At 43.5% G+C, this 17,523-nt stretch overlaps 1 protein-coding gene across 1 annotated transcript; it reads left to right on the top strand.

The window, feature by feature from the left end:
* Positions 1-453: 453 nt before the first annotated feature.
* LOC136526262 (uncharacterized) lies at positions 454-7,227 on the top strand. The gene is made up of 5 exons (XM_066518994.1): positions 454-1,951; positions 2,802-3,548; positions 4,333-4,529; positions 4,650-4,767; positions 6,997-7,227. The coding sequence occupies exons 1-5, from the start codon at positions 509-511 to the stop codon at positions 7,078-7,080; spliced, it is 2,589 nt and encodes an 862-aa protein (XP_066375091.1). The 5' UTR covers positions 454-508; the 3' UTR covers positions 7,081-7,227.
* The last annotated feature ends 10,296 nt before the right edge of the window (positions 7,228-17,523 follow it).

A 17,523-nucleotide genomic window follows, 5' to 3' on the forward strand; every position in this document is an offset into this window, starting at 1 on the left:
ATTAAACCAAGCTAGAACAACTTATAAGTCAAAAACAGATGAAGTATTAATTTAATGAGCTTTTAGAATTCATTTTTTTTGGCAATTATTATGAAAGTAACACTATATAGAAAGGTTACATTTAAAAAATCAGAGAACCACAAAATCACACTATTTTAATATCTTTATTTATAAGTTTGTAAGGATAAATTAATGTTTAATAAGAGGTTAAGTTCCTCTATGGAGAATTTCATGTGATAATTATTTGCATAGAAGGGAGACCGAGCCGTTCTTCTTTTCCGTGAAAAAAGTGACTACTGTTTGGTGGTGAGAAAAAAGGTCTTTTCCACTGTACTAAAATTAATTTTCCATCTACTCCATTATTCTAATTAGATACATATACAGTATATTTTTTTGGCGGCAACATCAGCGGAGTTTCCCGCGAAAAATAATTGTGGGTGTTTTGGCTTCCTTCTATTCCCCATTTTCTTCGCGTTTCCGCCGTTCATTCGCTGCTTCCCAATCCGGGATGGTGGAAAGGAGAGGCCTCACTTCCAATCCCGCCGCCGGCCCGCCGCCGAGTGCTGAGGCGGTCCCCGTCTCGATCCGCCCCGCCTGGTTCTTATCGCCGGTGCTGGCGCTGGCGGTGCCGGTGCTGGCGGCGACGGCAGAGGAGTTGGAGGCGTCGCGGCAGAAGAAGCGGATGAGGAAGAAGCACAGGGAGCAGGAGGAGGCCACAGCGGCTTCCTCGGAGGCTCCTCGACCTCCGAAAACCCCGGAATCCAAGCGCGAGTCCACAGTCCCAGTCGCTCCCGAAACCCTAACCTCGGCGGCGGCGGCGGCGGGGGAGTCTCCCCGACCTCTGGCAAACCCGGAATCCGAGTCCCCGGTATCAGTCGCTCCCGAAACCCTAACCTCGGCGGGGATGGGGGCGGCGGCAGTGAGGCTGGTTAAGGGGCGCGAGAGGAAGAATCAGGTGGCGCCGCCGGCATCTCCATTAATGGAGGAGCCCGTGCGCAAGGAGGAAAAGAGGCGCAAGAAAAGGAAGAATGGGGAGGCCGCAGTGGTGATTCCATCGCCGCCCACTCCTGCTGTGGCCCAAAACTTGCAGATGGAAAGCAAGGTGACGGCAGAGGGGGCAGCGGTGAGGAAGAAGCAGAGGCGGCGGAAGGTGGAGCACGAGCAATCCGGGCAGCCACCATTTCCCATTGATGTCCATCCACAGGCAGGGGAAGAAGCTGCTGCTGGTGGTGGCGTCATGGGCAGTCAGTGTGTCAAGAGGAGCAGCAGCAAGAAGTCCCCGGTCTTGAAGCAGCAGCCGCCACTGCCCCAAGGCTTTTTCCCTCCCATGGCCAATCCCAATTCCATTGATCAGGACCCCAATTATTCCTCACCTTTTGGTGCATTCTTTGCCCAATTCGCCTACAAACCTGATCGCCGGAAAGATGGCAATGGTCCGCCACTTCCTAATACCGTTGATCGCCCTGTGAGGCTGCCTCCTCAAGGCCACCCATCATCTGGGTCTTCTCTGCTCACTGCAAAAGAGACCTCCAAGGCTGCCAGGACAACAACCTCGAACACCAAGCAACCATGCCCAGCCTCAGCATCAACCTCAGGTTCACAAGAAGAGGTAAGGATCAAACGGAAGGAAAAGCCCGAGAATAAGATGACAAGGGAGATGGCGGTGAGGGAGTCTCCCTGTCCTCTGGCAAACCTGGAATACAGGTCTGACTCCCTGGTCCCAGTCTCTCCTGAAACCCTAACCTCGGCAGAGATGATAACGGTGGCACTGAGGCAGGTTAAGGAACGCGAGAGGAAGAATCAGGAGGTGCTGCCGGCATCTCCATTAATGGAGGAGCCTGTGTGGAAGGAGGAAAAGAAGCACAAGAAAAGGAAGAATGGGGAGGCTGCAGTGGTGATTCCATCGCCGCCCACTGCTGCTGTGGCCCAAATCTTGCAGAGGGAAAGCAAGGTGACGGCAGAGGGGGCGACGTTGAGGAAGAAGCATACACGGCGAAAGGTGGAGCAGGAGCAATCTGGCCAGCCACCATTTCCCATTGATGTCCATCCACAGGCAGGGGAAGAAGCTGCTGCTGGTGGTGGCGTCATGGGCAGTCAGTGTGTCAAGAGGAGCAGCAGCAAGAAGTCCCCCGTCTTGAAGCAGCAGCAGCCACTGCCCCAAGGCTTTTTCCCTCCCATGGCCAATCCCAATTCCATTGATCAGGACCCCAATTATTCCTCACCTTTTGGTGCATTCTTTGCCCAATTCGCCTACAAACCTGATCGCCGGAGAGATGGCAATGGTCCGCCACTTCCTAATACCGTTGATCGCCCTGTGAGGCTGCCTCCTCAAGGCCACCCATCATCTGGGTCTTCTCTGCTCACTGCAAAAGAGACCTCCAAGGCTGCCAGGACAACAACCTCGAACACCAAGCAACCATGCCCAGCCTCAGCATCAACCTCAGGTTCACAAGAAGAGGTAAGAATCAAACGGAAGGAAAAGCCCGAGAATAAGATGACAAGGGAGATGGCGGTGAGGGAGTCTCCCTGTCCTCTGGCAAACCATGGAATACAGGTCCGACTCCCTGGTCCCAGTCTCTCCTGAAACCCTAACCTCGGCAGAGATGATAACGGTGGCACTGAGGCGGGTTAAGGAACGCGAGAGGAAGAATCAGGAGGTGCTGTCGGCATCTCCATTAATGGAGGAGCCTGTGCGGAAGGAGGAAAAGAAGCACAAGAAAAGGAAGAACGGGGAGGCTGCAGTGGTGATTCCATCGCCGCCCACTGCTGCTGTGGCCCAAATCTTGCAGAGGGAAAGCAAGGTGACGGCAGAGGGGGCGACGTTGAGGAAGAAGCATACACGGCGAAAGGTGGAGCAGGAGCAATCTGGCCAGCCACCATTTCCCATTGATGTCCATCCACAGGGAGGGGAAGAAGCTGCTGCTGCTGGTGGCGTCATGGGCAGTCAGTGTGTCAAGAGGAGCAGCAGCAAGAAGTCCCGGGTCTTGAAGAAGAAGCAGCCACTGCCCCAAGGCTTTTTCCCTCCCATGGCCGATCCCAATTCCATTGATCAAGATCCCAATTATTCCTCACCTTTTGGTGCATTCTTTGCTCAATTCGCCTACAAACCTGATCGCCGGCAAGATGGCAATGGTCTGCCACTTCCTAATACCGCTGATCTCCCAGCGAGGCTGCCTCCTCGAGGCCACCCGTCATCTGGCTCTTCTCTGCTTACTGCAAAAGAGGCCTCCAAGGCTGCCAGGACAACAACCTCGAACACCATGCAACGATGCCCAGCCTCAGCATCAACCTCAGGTTCACAAGAAGGGGTAAGGGTCAAAGGGATGGAGAAGCCTGAGAAGAAGATGACAAGGGAGAAAAAGCCAAGGCAGCCACTGCCATTACTTAGTGCTGCCGAGAAGCGTTCAGATAAATACCGTCGCCTGTCGCTGGATCAGCTGGTGCCCCCACCGCGCTCCCCCCATAAGCTATTGCAGGAGAATTATGCTTCTGACCCCTGGAAGGTCATTGTAATATGCATGCTCCTCAACTTAACACAGGGAAAACAGGTGAGCTGTTTAATTCTTTCTACTTTGTGTCATCTCTGTGAATGTTACTTGACCAAACAATTATCTAGATTCACAGTCAGCTGCTTGATTCATCAGAACAGTTTTCATGATTGTCAAAGAAGGGCAGGCCTGGTGCAGTGGTGAGAGTTGTCTCACTAAGTCACCAGGTCGTGGGTTCGAAGCAGCCTCATCCGCAGATTTTGCGGGGGGGAAGGCTTGCCTCGGTTTTTCCCTTCCCCAGACCCCACTCATGTGGGAGCCTCCGGCACTGGGTCTGCCCTTTAGTTTTCATGATTGTCAAAGAGAAAGAGACTAACATTTGTTTCCATGATAAATGTGTGTTTTAATAATGGTTGTCTGTGCCTACTTCTTTCTTTGATACAAGATGATCGATTATATGTTTGCACAGTGTGCATAGGATTGACAAACAAACTTGAACAGTGGACCACTTGTTATAGATACGTTGCACATGCATGTTTGGGTCCAATCCTTTATGGATTATTATACTGCAGTCCAGAACAGGCTAGTTTATTATGCGTTTTAAGCGTAACACTGGCTCAGATAGGCATTTCACATCTGTTTATTTTTACGAAGACTATTTATTACCCTGATGATTTATGCGCTCATAAAATTACTTATCTAGTGTGCTTTTATTGCAATGCTAATTCAACTAGGTGTTTCGCATTTGCATTTATTATTACCAAGGCTATTCCCCTGTTTGCTGTTGCTCTGGTGGAACATTCTTTGGGTTCAAGGGTTGAATTTTCTTTGTTTACTGCTGCAGGTCAGGAAAAAAGTGAAGGGCTTCTTCAAGCGCTATCCTGATCCTCAGACTGCATATACAGCTGATCCCGAAAAGATGGCAAAGTATCTAGCACCTCTTGGATTGCAGCGTGTGAAAACAAACAGAATCCAGAAATTCTCTAAGGCTTATGTTGGAGTAGAATGGACCTATATCACTGAGCTTTGTGGTGTCGGCAAGTGAGTCGGCCCCCCTCCTACCCCCACCCCCCCTAAACTCTTCTGTGTATGTGGACTATTCGTAGAATGCTGTTTTTTGCCCTGTCGAGTTATTAATTTGAATGTTGCCTCTTACTCTAGGTATGCGGCTGATGCTTATGCAATCTTTTGTGCTGGAAGGGCAAATGAAGTGGTTCCAAAAGATCACAAGTTAGTTGATTACTGGAATTATGTCTGTTTTGAGTTACCCTCAATTCAGGTAGGAATCTCCCGCAAGGAGCTCTCCATTACTTATGAGCTACATTATGTTGTAAGCTTTTATTTCTCTTTGTGTGATGTCAATTGTGGAGGTAATACAAGCATCACCGTTACAGTAAAATTTAGTGCTGATCCTCTTCATAATCCTTATTATACTCCCTCTGTCCTGAAGTATAAGGTATCCTAGGATTCTAAGACATTTTATGGGGTAAAGTAGATGAATCATTTAACTTCTTTAAAAGTAGGGAGATACTGTGCTTACCATATTTCGAGCTTGGTGGTTGGGTTGACAACAGACATTAATGGTTGGTAGGCATGTAATTGGTGCCTAGGGGAGTTAAATTCACTAGAATCCCTTGTAATTTGAGGCAAATTTTGAATGATTCGAAACCTTATATTTCAGGATGGAGGGAACAGTTGTTTGCTTAAGTACTCCAATAGGAAAGAACTAGGAACTTTATAGAAGTGTTACTTAGCTCTTCTCGAGATCGCAAATGTGCGTGCAACTCTAGATAGTTAAACACACGATCTATATTGAAATTAAAACTTGTTGAGATGTGTTTTACATATTCCATATGTATGCAATGCAATCTGTATTAGAGCTTTAGTGGCAGACATGGCTACTTGAGAAGGAAATCAGTAGATGAACTTGCTTTAACAATTCTGTTGTCATTTCTACTTGTGCTGTTTTGATGTTTTGCATTCCTCATTTTACTGCCATGAGGGTAAACCAGTGTTGTATATATGATAGTTTTGGGATATCCTTGCCAGAGGCCATTAGGGGTGTGTGTGTGTGTGTGTGTGTGTGGGGGGGGGGGGGGGGGGGGGGGGGAGGGTATGCAGTGCTTTGTACTGCCCTAGTATTCTTTGGAGCCTAGCCTGACAATGTGCCTTTTTTCTCTACGGATGGGTTAACCTGATACTGTATTTTGCTTTCATTTTGAAGTTGGAAGTTTTCCTTTTTATCATTGGTGTTCTTGGATAATTTCTTATCTATTTGTCATTCCCCTTTTTCCCCATTTGCCCCACTACAACAACAACATAGCCTTTCAGTCCCAAGCAAGTTGGGGTAGGCTAGAGTTGAAACCCACCAAGAGCCCCAAGTCACGGTTCAGGCACTTCAATAGCTGATTTCCAAGTACTCCTATTCAAACATAGATCTCTAGGTATATCCCAAGCTTTCAAATCTCTTTCATTTGCCCCACTGTTTTCTCTAATTTAAACATGGGCTCAAAACCTATGCAGTGGCCAAAAATAAAAATAAAATCTAGTGATAAAAGGGAAAACCACCATTCAACAATTGGACCTGGGTTGGTACACTCCTTTCCTCTAGAATAATCTATATTTGAATCATTTTTTTCTTATGGTTTCATTTTCCCTGTTGGGACAACTCTGTCCATGAGAACAGCAAGGGTTTCTAGGTTGATCAACAATGGAGGGTTAGAGCAAGAGTATAGTAGAGTATGTTAAAATACAGAATTAGGTGGTTGGGACCCTGTCTAATAGTTTGCTTCTAACCTTAAACCAATATACTGATATTCTTGATAATGAATGCTAATGATTTGATTATAAATTCGTGAACTCTAGTGACTTAGTATTGAAGTGTTTTTTATGAAATAAAGCAAAAAATGTTTTTGTTGTGCATATTATCAGATCATTATCCTGTATATTATATGTACACCGAAGTACTTCCCATGAAATGCCGGACTATGTTTGTTTTGCATATTCTTGTATAGCCATCATAGTAATATTTGAATTTGAGTCGAATGTACGGTGAGTCCTTCAACTTTTCCCATATGCTCATCTAGGTTCATTCAACTTTTCAAGTAGTTCATTCTAAGTTCACTCTAGCTCCAATCATGTACCTAAGTTCCCACTTTGAATGAACCACTTGAAAAATTGAAGGACCTAGATAACCAACTTGAGAATTATGGACCCATATGAGAATATGGGAAAAGTTTAGGGGCCCACAGTTCATTTTCACACTTTGAAGTTTATTAGTGTCGTAACTTACAAGCAAATACTCTCTGGCATTGCATCACAACCATTGGTTTGCTTTATATTAGGATGAACTCGGTGACTGTCGGTAGTAACTTTGAGTGAACTGTGCTGACACTGTGTCAATGCAGCCTAGTAGAAATCGAATTGTTTTCTTTTTCTAGAGAAACACATAAAGAAGCCCTGCCGACTTTTTCTATATATGTAATTCGAAACTGTGTACTTGTTGCAGAAATCGCAGGATGCACAGGAGGCTGGAGTGATGGGGCTAGGAAACATTGTCGCTAAGGTGCAGGAAGTTGCTGTGAGCTGTTGACATGGAAAAACAGTTACGTCGTGGCAAGCGCTTTTGGTGTTTCTACTTGCAACTTAATGTTATATATAATATATGGAGTATTTATCTAATTACTGTGACAGCCTGTAAGTAAAGCTTCAATGCTGGTTAAGGTGGGCCTTGCATTGATTTGCTCCAGGAGCTAATCAGCCAGGACGTAATTTCTAGTGATCAAAGTGGTAATCATGGCCAAGTATATGTTTTAATTTTTGGGAACTTGTATGTGATGTGTGATGGTTGCATGCTGTTCTTTGATTCCCTGGGGCTCGGATTGTAGCGTAGTCATTTGGTGCAGGTCAACAAACCGTGAATAGGGATGGGTTTGTTTTCCCAGAAATGGCATCTTGTATCGTCTGAGGGATACTTAACAAGAGAGCTTTTCCTCTACTAAGTACTAGCGATAACAAACTAAAGCAGACACAAATCATGCGCAAACAACCAAACCGAATTCTGCATCCATGCTCTGCTTGTCTTGTTGAAACAAGAGGAACAACTTGGTTGAAGGCTGCTGTAGGTGATGCCTACAAAACGTTACGTTAATTAAAAGCATTATCAAACTGTAAACATCTTGCAAAAAATCTAAACAACGTGGCTATGAGCTCCACGTTTTCTGAACCTAGGGCACGAAAAGGAGAGTTGACACTTGACACTGTACGAAACAGTATGTGTTCTCAATTGCATATTGCAAAGTTTCGAAATTAGCCGATTACTGTACTGAATGCTACAACCCAGCCTGTTCTCTAAAGGTTAAGGGCATCGGGAAGGGGTGTGGTTCTTGTCGCCGTCAATCATGTGCTTCTTGTTCCATGTTCCCTCTCACTTTCTCGGCCTCGCGGGGCATGTAGATGACAGTGGCTCCTCAGTTTTTTGTTATTTGCTTGGTAATGTTGGGTCTCAAGCTTGAGACTTAGCACAAGCTTTTTGCGCCTAAAGCCAATCCTGTAACATTTAAGGGTGGCCTAAAAAATGTGACATTGTTTTTAAAGCCGATCAAATTTCCACACTCTGGATGCCCTAATTAGTAGCTAACGTGAACACTAATTTCATATGGAGGGTCGAGAGGCACCTAGCAAGCACAGGTTGAATAGACGCCAGGCAATTGCGGTGAATCTGTGCGATGGTGTCAAATAGAGAAGGCTTCTTGTTGATGGTGATGCCCGCAAGTGATTTGGAAGGTGTCTTCTCATCATCATATTCACTTGAGGAAGCATCGAAATCCCACTCAACACAATATGCATGGCTCTTCTTCTTCTTGAAGCTCATGCTCTTGTCTTCTTTGTCATAGTTGGACTTGCCCTTCTCTTTCTTGGGAGACTTGTTCTTGTTGGGGAAATCGGCTACAAGATGACCAACTTCCCCACAATTATATCATCTTCTTTCCTGAATAATTCTATGGTGTGTAAAAACCCCCAAGAATATTTATCGTGGTGGCATAAAAATTAAAAATATCATGCATTCAATTATATCAGAAAATTCAAAAAAATATGAGATAGACATCTTGCTAGAATTATGTCACTTTAAAAATGTTTCTAAACCTCCGAGAACGACTAATCTCCAGGATGGCTGACCGCTAACCCTTTTATCCTAATCCGTTCCACGAGTTTTGTTGTTCTTGTCGAAGTTTTTGCAGGATGATCACGAGCAAGTTCACTCGGTTCAACCTCATCTCATTCCACAATGAGTACACCCTCTTAGAGGAACCTAACTTCCTAATAGACTAGAAGGACAACCGTTTGCAAACCGCTCTAAGGAAGACCACGACAATATTCTAGCTTAGGGGAAGGGCATCCCCCATGTATCTAGATAAGTATTTATTTTTCTTTTGTTGTACTATTTTTATATCTATGTGTGATCTTAAAAGAAAAATGAAAACAAATAAAAGTATATGTGTCTAGCTTTATGTTTTTAAGAGCTAAAATGAAAGGACTCTGAAGGTAATCTCTTGACATGGAAATGATGAATAGTTGCTCTATTGTAATTCCTTTCAAGTATCTAGTTTTTAGCCTTAAATTCTTTTGAGTTTTTGATAAGACTGCTTTGATATAAGAATTCACTTTGAACCTGGAAACTCGTGGGTAGCATATGCTTGATCTAAGTCTAGGTAATTGACGGATATGATATGAGAAGGTCTGAGCTGCTGTTTATCTTATTCCAAGTGATACTAAAGTTCTGAAGATTTATCTTTTGAAAAACATAAAAATGTTACATGATGATCTCCTGTATGATAAAGCTTGAATTCCTACCAGAGCCTTATATAATATTTAGACTAGAAAAACTTTCCACATATATGCTGCTTGTTTTGCATTGAGTTTAGTCAAGCTTTGTTGACCCTTATGAGAGGTTTGTCATGCTCTTAAAATCAAGATCACGTACACACCACCCACATATGCACTACTCCTACACTGGGGGTAGGCGCAAAAACATGTCATTCCATCTAGATCCACTAAAAATGTTTTACTCCTACACTGAAAATAAACACCAAAAATATGGATATCCACCAAATAATTGCTCCAAGTTCTTGTTGCTATCTCTCCAAAATTTTGTTACAGAAAAGAAGCATTGGGCTATGCAAAAGTAATTTAAAAAAAAGAGAGAGAATTGAAAAAAAATTAACAAGTGTCTAAGATATTGAAAACAATGGGTACTTAGATGCCCGCCTGAAAAAAGGGAGATGAATAAGGTAGCCCATGTTATCTTACAAAGCTATTTCTAAATTCCAAAAGAGAGATATATTTTCAAGGAGCATAGTAGAATTAGGTTAGCCACATATATATCCACCATATATATTCACCATACATCCATACATATACACATCTTGATTTGATTGTATGACTTAACTCTCTTTGAATCCGAGGTTTAACTCTCTTTGAATCCGAGGTTTGACTTGACAATATATGTATTGCAAGTATGCTCTTTCATGCTTTCTCACTCCTATGACCTCCACATAAGTCATTAGTTGTAGGAAAAGAGAGGCATAACATCATTATTGTCTTGACTGAGGATCCACAAACACCACATATATATTAAGAGATTTGAGAGTGTCATACAATGGAAAGCCCTTAGTTTTATTTTGAAAATCCATAAAAACTCTGGAATAATGGTTGAGCAAAGAACTTGAGACGTAGTGCTTAACTTGATCGTTCTGTCTTTCAATTGCTCAAGACCCAAGTGAAGGCTAAGAAGCCCCATGGTTGAAGGTAATACGGGTAAGTTTAAAAGTCAGATCAGTTTATTCTAATCCGGAGAAGAATTCTTGTTTGAACGCATGTGCACTTTTGAGGAGTAAAAATATCGATGAAACTCCTGATCCATTTGCTTAGTTTAACATTGCTCAAGGACGAGCGAAGGTTAAGCTTGGGGGAGTTTGTTGACAGTAGTTAACAACCATTATAAACCATTAATATAACATGTATAAGGGCATGAATATAATCACCAACAAAGGTTTAGGGGTTTAAACTAACAAATTCTACGAGTTTTGGTGAATCTATGTTTTCAGCAGGGTTTATTCAGAAAACCATCAAGGTGGACCTATATGTCAGAAATAACCACGCTTATTCACGGCATAAACAACACTAGAAGAATCTAGAAGACACCACACCGCGGCGGAGGGCGAGAGGCCGCCAGGTGGGACCGGCCGGTCCCACCTACATACTAGCCGGCCCCCTAGGCCCACTACTCAGTCTCCCCTTGCTACCTCGGTTCTCCACCGCCTTAAAGATCGCATCTACACCATTTATTCAAGTCGGTTTGATTCAAAGGCTCAGGATTGACGCTTCGGCCTATATATACCAGCCCCTGCCACCCCCCTGAGGCATCAAACCCTGATCAAGTCATTTGAGAAGACAGAAACCCTATTCATCCTCAGAGCTCCACCATATTCTAGGGCATAGCTAGCTAGGCTAGGTCTAGAGGGAGGCAAGTCTCGCTTGGATTATAGATCGTGTCAAGAGCATGGCTTGGTATAGCTTTTGTACCCCCTCTCTTTTATAACTCTCATTACTTTTATATGTTTGCTACAATCGTTATGACATTGTTCTTCATATCATTCATGTTCCTAGTTATCATGTTCCTCATCTACTTTGATTATATGATTAGTATAGTTAGATTATCGTGTTTAAACATAAGTTCATATAGTGCTCGCTCTAAGGTACCAGGGGTGAGTGGTCGACATTGTGTAAGCGTAGTGCTTATACATTGTTTACCTATGGATGTGCCTATATTCTGGGCCATGTGGTAGATCGTGAGTGTGACACTCCCATTGAATCCTTTGTAGTCCACTCCCTGAATATAGGACAAGTAGGATCTAGTTATGAAGGAAGACAAACTCTTTTCTTAATCTTCCTTAGTAATATCCCTTATGTGTAGATATGAAGTTGATCTTACCCATGACTACTAAGTGTAATTGCATTAATCATAGTATGCTTTGACTTGTAATTAATAATGACTTATGAATTATTCCTCTAATATTCTACTTAGCCATGCTAATGCCATAGAAAGGAAGTACTCTAAGTGATCATTTATCATTTATCATTACTTATCATATTTATCTCTTGACTTACCCCTATTGAGAGTAGAAGTTGGGTTATGGTTTATTTCTCCATCATTTGTATAAGTTATCAATATATTCCAACTATCAGTCCTTTCCTGTGGTAAAAATATAAATAACGATACCTGGAATACTCTCGGGTGAAATGCTACAATGGTATATTATCTGTGCGCTTGTAGATCCTTTTCATATATATATTCTTTCTAGTCACATGAAATACTAAAAGTATTTCTTAGTGTCATTCTAGAAGTGGCACTAGGTAGTACCAATAAGCATTTCTGGCATCATAGTTAGGGATGACAACTTAGTAAAAGTGATGCTAAGAAATGTCAACTGAACATTAGGTGGCTACTTAAATAAGTGACAAGTTAATAAATACCAACAGGTATAAACCCTATCCAAAGCCCTTTTCTCAAATGCTTTTTAATCCGCTAACTCAAAATGTGTTCCAACATGAACATAACACCTTAAACACTGAGTACGCTTTTCAAAAACATTTTTCAAAGCATTTTCACTTGCTTCCTCACCATGTCACTAGGTTTAATACTTGTACATTGTTAATCCTCACCTAGTGGCACTTAGACAACTATAATGGCATTAGAGTTCCCCTCTATATAGTACGACTATCCTAAACCTGACCTTGCACTCTATTGCACCTTGGTCATAAAAAATGAAACCACTATGCATATACATCTCCTCTCCATGGTTGAGCACTTGCTTCATGGTCATGATCATCATCTTCACCATCTCCTCGCCTTTCTCAACTCCATCATGTAGACCTAGCTTAATCATCTTCACTAAAAGCATTAGTCCACTAGTTGTCACTCAATTACCAAAACAAAACTAGTGCTTTTCGGTGTGCTAACTCCAAATGTGCCCAAACTTGAACACCACCACTTAAGCATTGAGTTAGCATTTTTGAAAGTTTTTTCAAAAACATTTCCACTTGCTTCCTCACCATGTCACTAGGCCTAATGCATATGCAAAGAATGTCATCACCTAGTGGCACTAGATAATAGTAGTCACTTTAGAGCTCCCCTCTTAATAGTATGACTATTTATCCTAAACTCGACTGTGCATTCTATTGCACCTTGGCCAGCAAAAGCAAAGCCCTATTCATATACCTTTGCCTTTGGGCTTGCTTTCCATCTTCTTCCAAGGTTTAGCACTTGCTTATGGTCATAATCATCATCTCCACAATCTCCTAGCCTTTGCTCAACTCCATTATGTGGACCTAGCTCAACCATCTCCATTGAAAGCATTACTACAGTAGTTGACACTCAATTACCAAAATCAAACTAGGGCTTTCAAACTTTCCTCTTCACCCAACCCTTTGCTACTCAATCCACCATCATTGATCATTTTCCAAACTGATGCTTGCACCATTGTTGCGGCAACATTGATTCCACTTACATCAGCACTAATAGAGCCTCTACATCCTACCAAGGACATGTAGTCCTTTTTTCAATACTAGAATAGATAACTAGTTCCATCTCGCTACATGAATGGCCCAAATCAGCATAGAAACTATCTACACCACACACAAATTGCTTCAAATCGAACCACTGACCTTGTAGTATGGGTAGTAGTAGAACACTTGACCTAGGCTCCATGATTTCTTGGAGACTCACTGCACTACCTTCATCCATCCGCACTTAGTGCATTCAATCAGCGGTAGACCCACTTCACCTCACGGATCCGAGGCCAACGCCCATGATTCACTAGCCACGACGTTGATCTGATGGAGGGGATGAAAGTGCATCTAGGCCCTAAGTGAGTTTTATTTGGTGGATTGAATGACAACACAATTAAGGACTAATGTATTTCATAAGATTTGTAGGTGTTTACTCCTAGGTTGATTATAGTATGATGGACTCAAATCATATGTTGAAATAACTATTAATGAATATTGAGTCCAAGCGTGTGTGTGTGTAAGTGTAGATGACACATGAGAATCTGCATATGGAATGGTCTCACTCTTGATGCTCGTTTGTTCTAATCAAGATGAAGAAATGGTTTTCATATTGATGGTCAATTGCCAATGCTTTAATGGTTTATAAATAAATATCATCAAGAAGGAAGCTCATAGAAATAATCTAGTTCAAGCAGAAGGCAACAATACAAATGAAATGGTCCCATTAAAAAAATACAGATGAAATGGTATTCAATGTGTGCTTAAAGTTGATTCAAAGCAAGATGTGACTTGATGGATTGATAAAGTGAAGATAGCAAAGGAAAGGGCTTTGAGGTACTAAGCGAAGGTGAAGGGCAAATGACGGCTTGGAAACCGAGCGACCATGGCTAGAGTGAAGAAGATAGTTCTTACACTGAGTCAAGGTACTAATCAAGCTATGCAGAGTCATGTTGAGGTGGAGGAACAAATCATTATTAAAGTATGGAAAATGACTTGTGGATGCAAAGCATAGTCTTGATTGTTTTAGCTCAAAGCAATGAAGGTGTGAAAGCCTTCAAATGGTCAAAGTTGAGAGCACTATTTGAAGAAAGACGAGCTCAAGTGGTATTAATTGTGAATCTTCAATCTATATCTCTTATAAAGCAAAACCCCGCTACAAGTTTTTGTCTCGCATCCCAGCGTTCCACATAATCGGTTGTCTCTCTGTCTTCTCTCCCCACATCAGTGTCCACCAACGATACCCTCCGATTGGAACCCAATAAACAGGTTTAATCGTGTCAGATTCATTATTGATCTACTAATGAACGATCCGTCAATTCGTCTTCCAACTGACAACCTTGGAGCGTTGCATGCACCCAGCCATCACTTCCAAGTCCCGATCTAAGAAAATGAAGAGGCTGAGATTCGGCTCAACTTCCTCTAGCTGTACATCTCCCACCCTCGTGTGTGTGTGTCTCTCTCTCTCTCTCTCTCTCTCTCTCTCTCTTATATACATATATATAACACACACACACACTAGTCCCTGCTTTCAACCTCCTCCTGTTTGGACACCGGTTACCAGTTAGCAAGAGGCCCCTGTCCATGCTGAAATGACATTCACTGCAGTGCACAATTCCTCTTCCCCTGATGTTTGTGATCTCCATTATTGATTTTGATTTGTTTGCAGGTTTTGACATAAGATAGACATTGGAAACCCCAAAATAGGTTGATCCACAATCTTCTCCTCCACCTCTCCCTACTCGAGTATTCTGATTTGTCTGCCGCAGGGTTTTGCAGATAATGGATTTAGCAAATCAGAATCAGGTCTGACCACAATCTTCTCCTTCACCTCTATCTTTTTTTTTGGTTTTTTTTGCCAAATTTCATTAGACTCTGAAATCAATTTTGTTCTGTTTTCTGTTTTGTATGTTAACATCCCCGCAAGACTGCAAACTAGCATATCTGGTTCCCATTCTTCCCCGCAAGTCCTGGTCACGTAAGTTTCTTGCTTTGTGGTATAAATTATTTCAGTTTCATCTTCTTTGTCGAGTGGTACAGGTGTTAGTTGATCTCCACCAATAGGCCCAACGGCCTATTGGGCCCTATCTCTGCTCCCTGATCGGGGGAGCCCAATCCTAATTCGGTTGGAGGGCCCCTGTCGCACAGCACACATAAAAGGAAGGTGGGGGTGAGGGCTCGGACTACGAGGTTGACCGAAGCCGCCACACCCACCTACACAGAAACCCTAATACCGATCTAAAGAGCTGCTGCCAGCGACGGGATGTGCCCCAACCACCGCCGTCGCCCCTGCAGGTCTACACCGGCACCTCTGCAGCCCCACTGTATCGCCACCTCTCCTCTTCACCACCACGCCGAGCACTGGCGTCCGCGAGGATGCATCCACGGCGGCATCGGCGTCCACGCTGCCGCTGCGGTGAAGCTCCTCACCGGTCGAGGAGCCTAACTACGGATCTACGGGTTACATAAAAGGTACTCACATAGATTCTAACAATGGTACCAGAGACAGGTTACAAGTGTGTAACCCTAACCCTAACCCTAACCGGGTAAAAGCAAAGAAAAGGGACCGGGGGTGGCGGATTTCATTGGAACCCGGTCACCACTGCCACTGCGCAAGGGGGAAAAGACCAGATCCGTGTTCGGATCAGAGAAGAATAAGAAAAGTAAACAAGATCCATTCGGATCGTAGAAAAGGAAGGGCCCTCGGCACTTGAACTCTAACCCTAACTGGGTTAAAGAATGGATGAAAAGAAAGAAAAGGTTTCGGCCTTAAGATGAACAAAGCCGAACCCTAAATCCAAAAGAGAAAAGAAAGAAAAGAAAACAGAACCGAACCCTAGATCCATTCAGATGTCAAAGAAAAGAAAGGAGAACCTAACCCTAGATCCATTCGGATGTCAAAGAAAAGAAAAGGAAGAACAACTCAAATCTGAAGGGGAAGGAAGAAGAAAAGAAACCCCAGATCCAAACCCTAATACCCCATTACCGGTTCAGATAAAAGGAAAACGAGATCCAAATTGAAAAGAAGGGGATGGGAAAGGAGAAAGGGAAGGGGACGGAACCGTCCTTTCACCGACGCGGGAGAAGTGCCGAGCGGGGGCAGTAGCTCGCCGGCTCGGTCAAGGGGGCGCCGCGGCCAGGCCGCTCGACGGTGGCGTGCTCACCCGTCGGGGAGCACGCGCGCCGGCGAGGGGGCCGGCGACGACGCCGTGGCTCGCTGCTCCACCTCGGTCACTCGCTCGGTTGTCATCGCTGCGGCTGAGAGAGGAGTGGAGAGCGGCGAAGAGAGAAAGAAGAGAGAGAGAGAGCGGCGAAGAAAGAATAAGTTAGGGTTTTGGAGAGCGCGGCCGCGGGGGGTTTTGTTCGCCCTATCCGCGCGCGCGACCGTCCGATCAGACAGACGGCGCAGATTCACCGGGCCGGCTTTCAGCCCAGGCGGGTGCGCACGCCAGGCCGAATTCCCGGCCCAGGCCCAGGTTGCGGCCTAGGCACGGGGGAGCGCGCGGGAAAGGGCGCAAACGGCTGTGGGCCGTGTGCCGTTTCTGATGCTATGGGCCGAAACAGTAAACCATGAGCCCAGTTTCATTTTTTTCCCTTTTTCCTAGAAAATTGAAAAATGCAAATTGGCTCAAAAGAAAAATAGAAAAAGTATTTTTTACCTTTGAGTAAAATTCAAGAAAAAGAGAGTTTTTCCACAGTCAAAGAAAAGTTGTTTACACTCCAGTTATTTTGAACCAATATGGTATTTAATTGGAGAAAAAGAGATTTTTCCGCTGCTAAAGAAAACGTTGATTCTCCAGTTATTTTGAACCAATGTGGTATTTAATTAGAGAGAAAAAGAGATTTGACATGATTATGATGTTGTTATTTTCTGACCAACGTTGATAATAACAATATCATAATGTTAATGATTTATGCATTGATTCTACTTCTGCCCAACGGTGATGTAGAATTAGTGTATAAGAACATATGTTAATTTTAATGATTTATGCATTAATTCTACTTCTGTCCAACGGTGATGTAGAATTAATGTGTAAGAACAGTTGTAAAAGTTAAAGACTTATGCATTAATTCTATTTCTGTCCAACGGTGATATAGAATTAGTGTATAAGAATAGTTGTATGTTTTGATTTTGACCAACATTGGAATCAAGGCATGCAAATAGTGTTATTTTTATGTTAACAAAAGTTTTAACCTGGTTTTCATCTTGTCTAAGGTGGACTGGGTAGTCACCTCACCATGTTCCACTAAGTTTGTGGCACCGGTGAGGGAGACAAAAGAGAATGAAGCCACTTGGGCAACTAAAGAAAGAGATTTTAAATTCCAAAAGATAGTCCTATGACTATTGTGCATAGGAAGTGGGTCACTGCCAACCAGAAATGTTTTGGCTGTGATAAAGAACATGATTGAACCTGCAATTGTGGGCTCAATCCCAAAGTGTGACCCGGTCACCGAGTACCTCGATAGA

Source organism: Miscanthus floridulus, chromosome 2 (assembly GCF_019320115.1).
Source record: "Miscanthus floridulus cultivar M001 chromosome 2, ASM1932011v1, whole genome shotgun sequence".
Classification (NCBI taxonomy): domain Eukaryota; kingdom Viridiplantae; phylum Streptophyta; class Magnoliopsida; order Poales; family Poaceae; genus Miscanthus; species Miscanthus floridulus.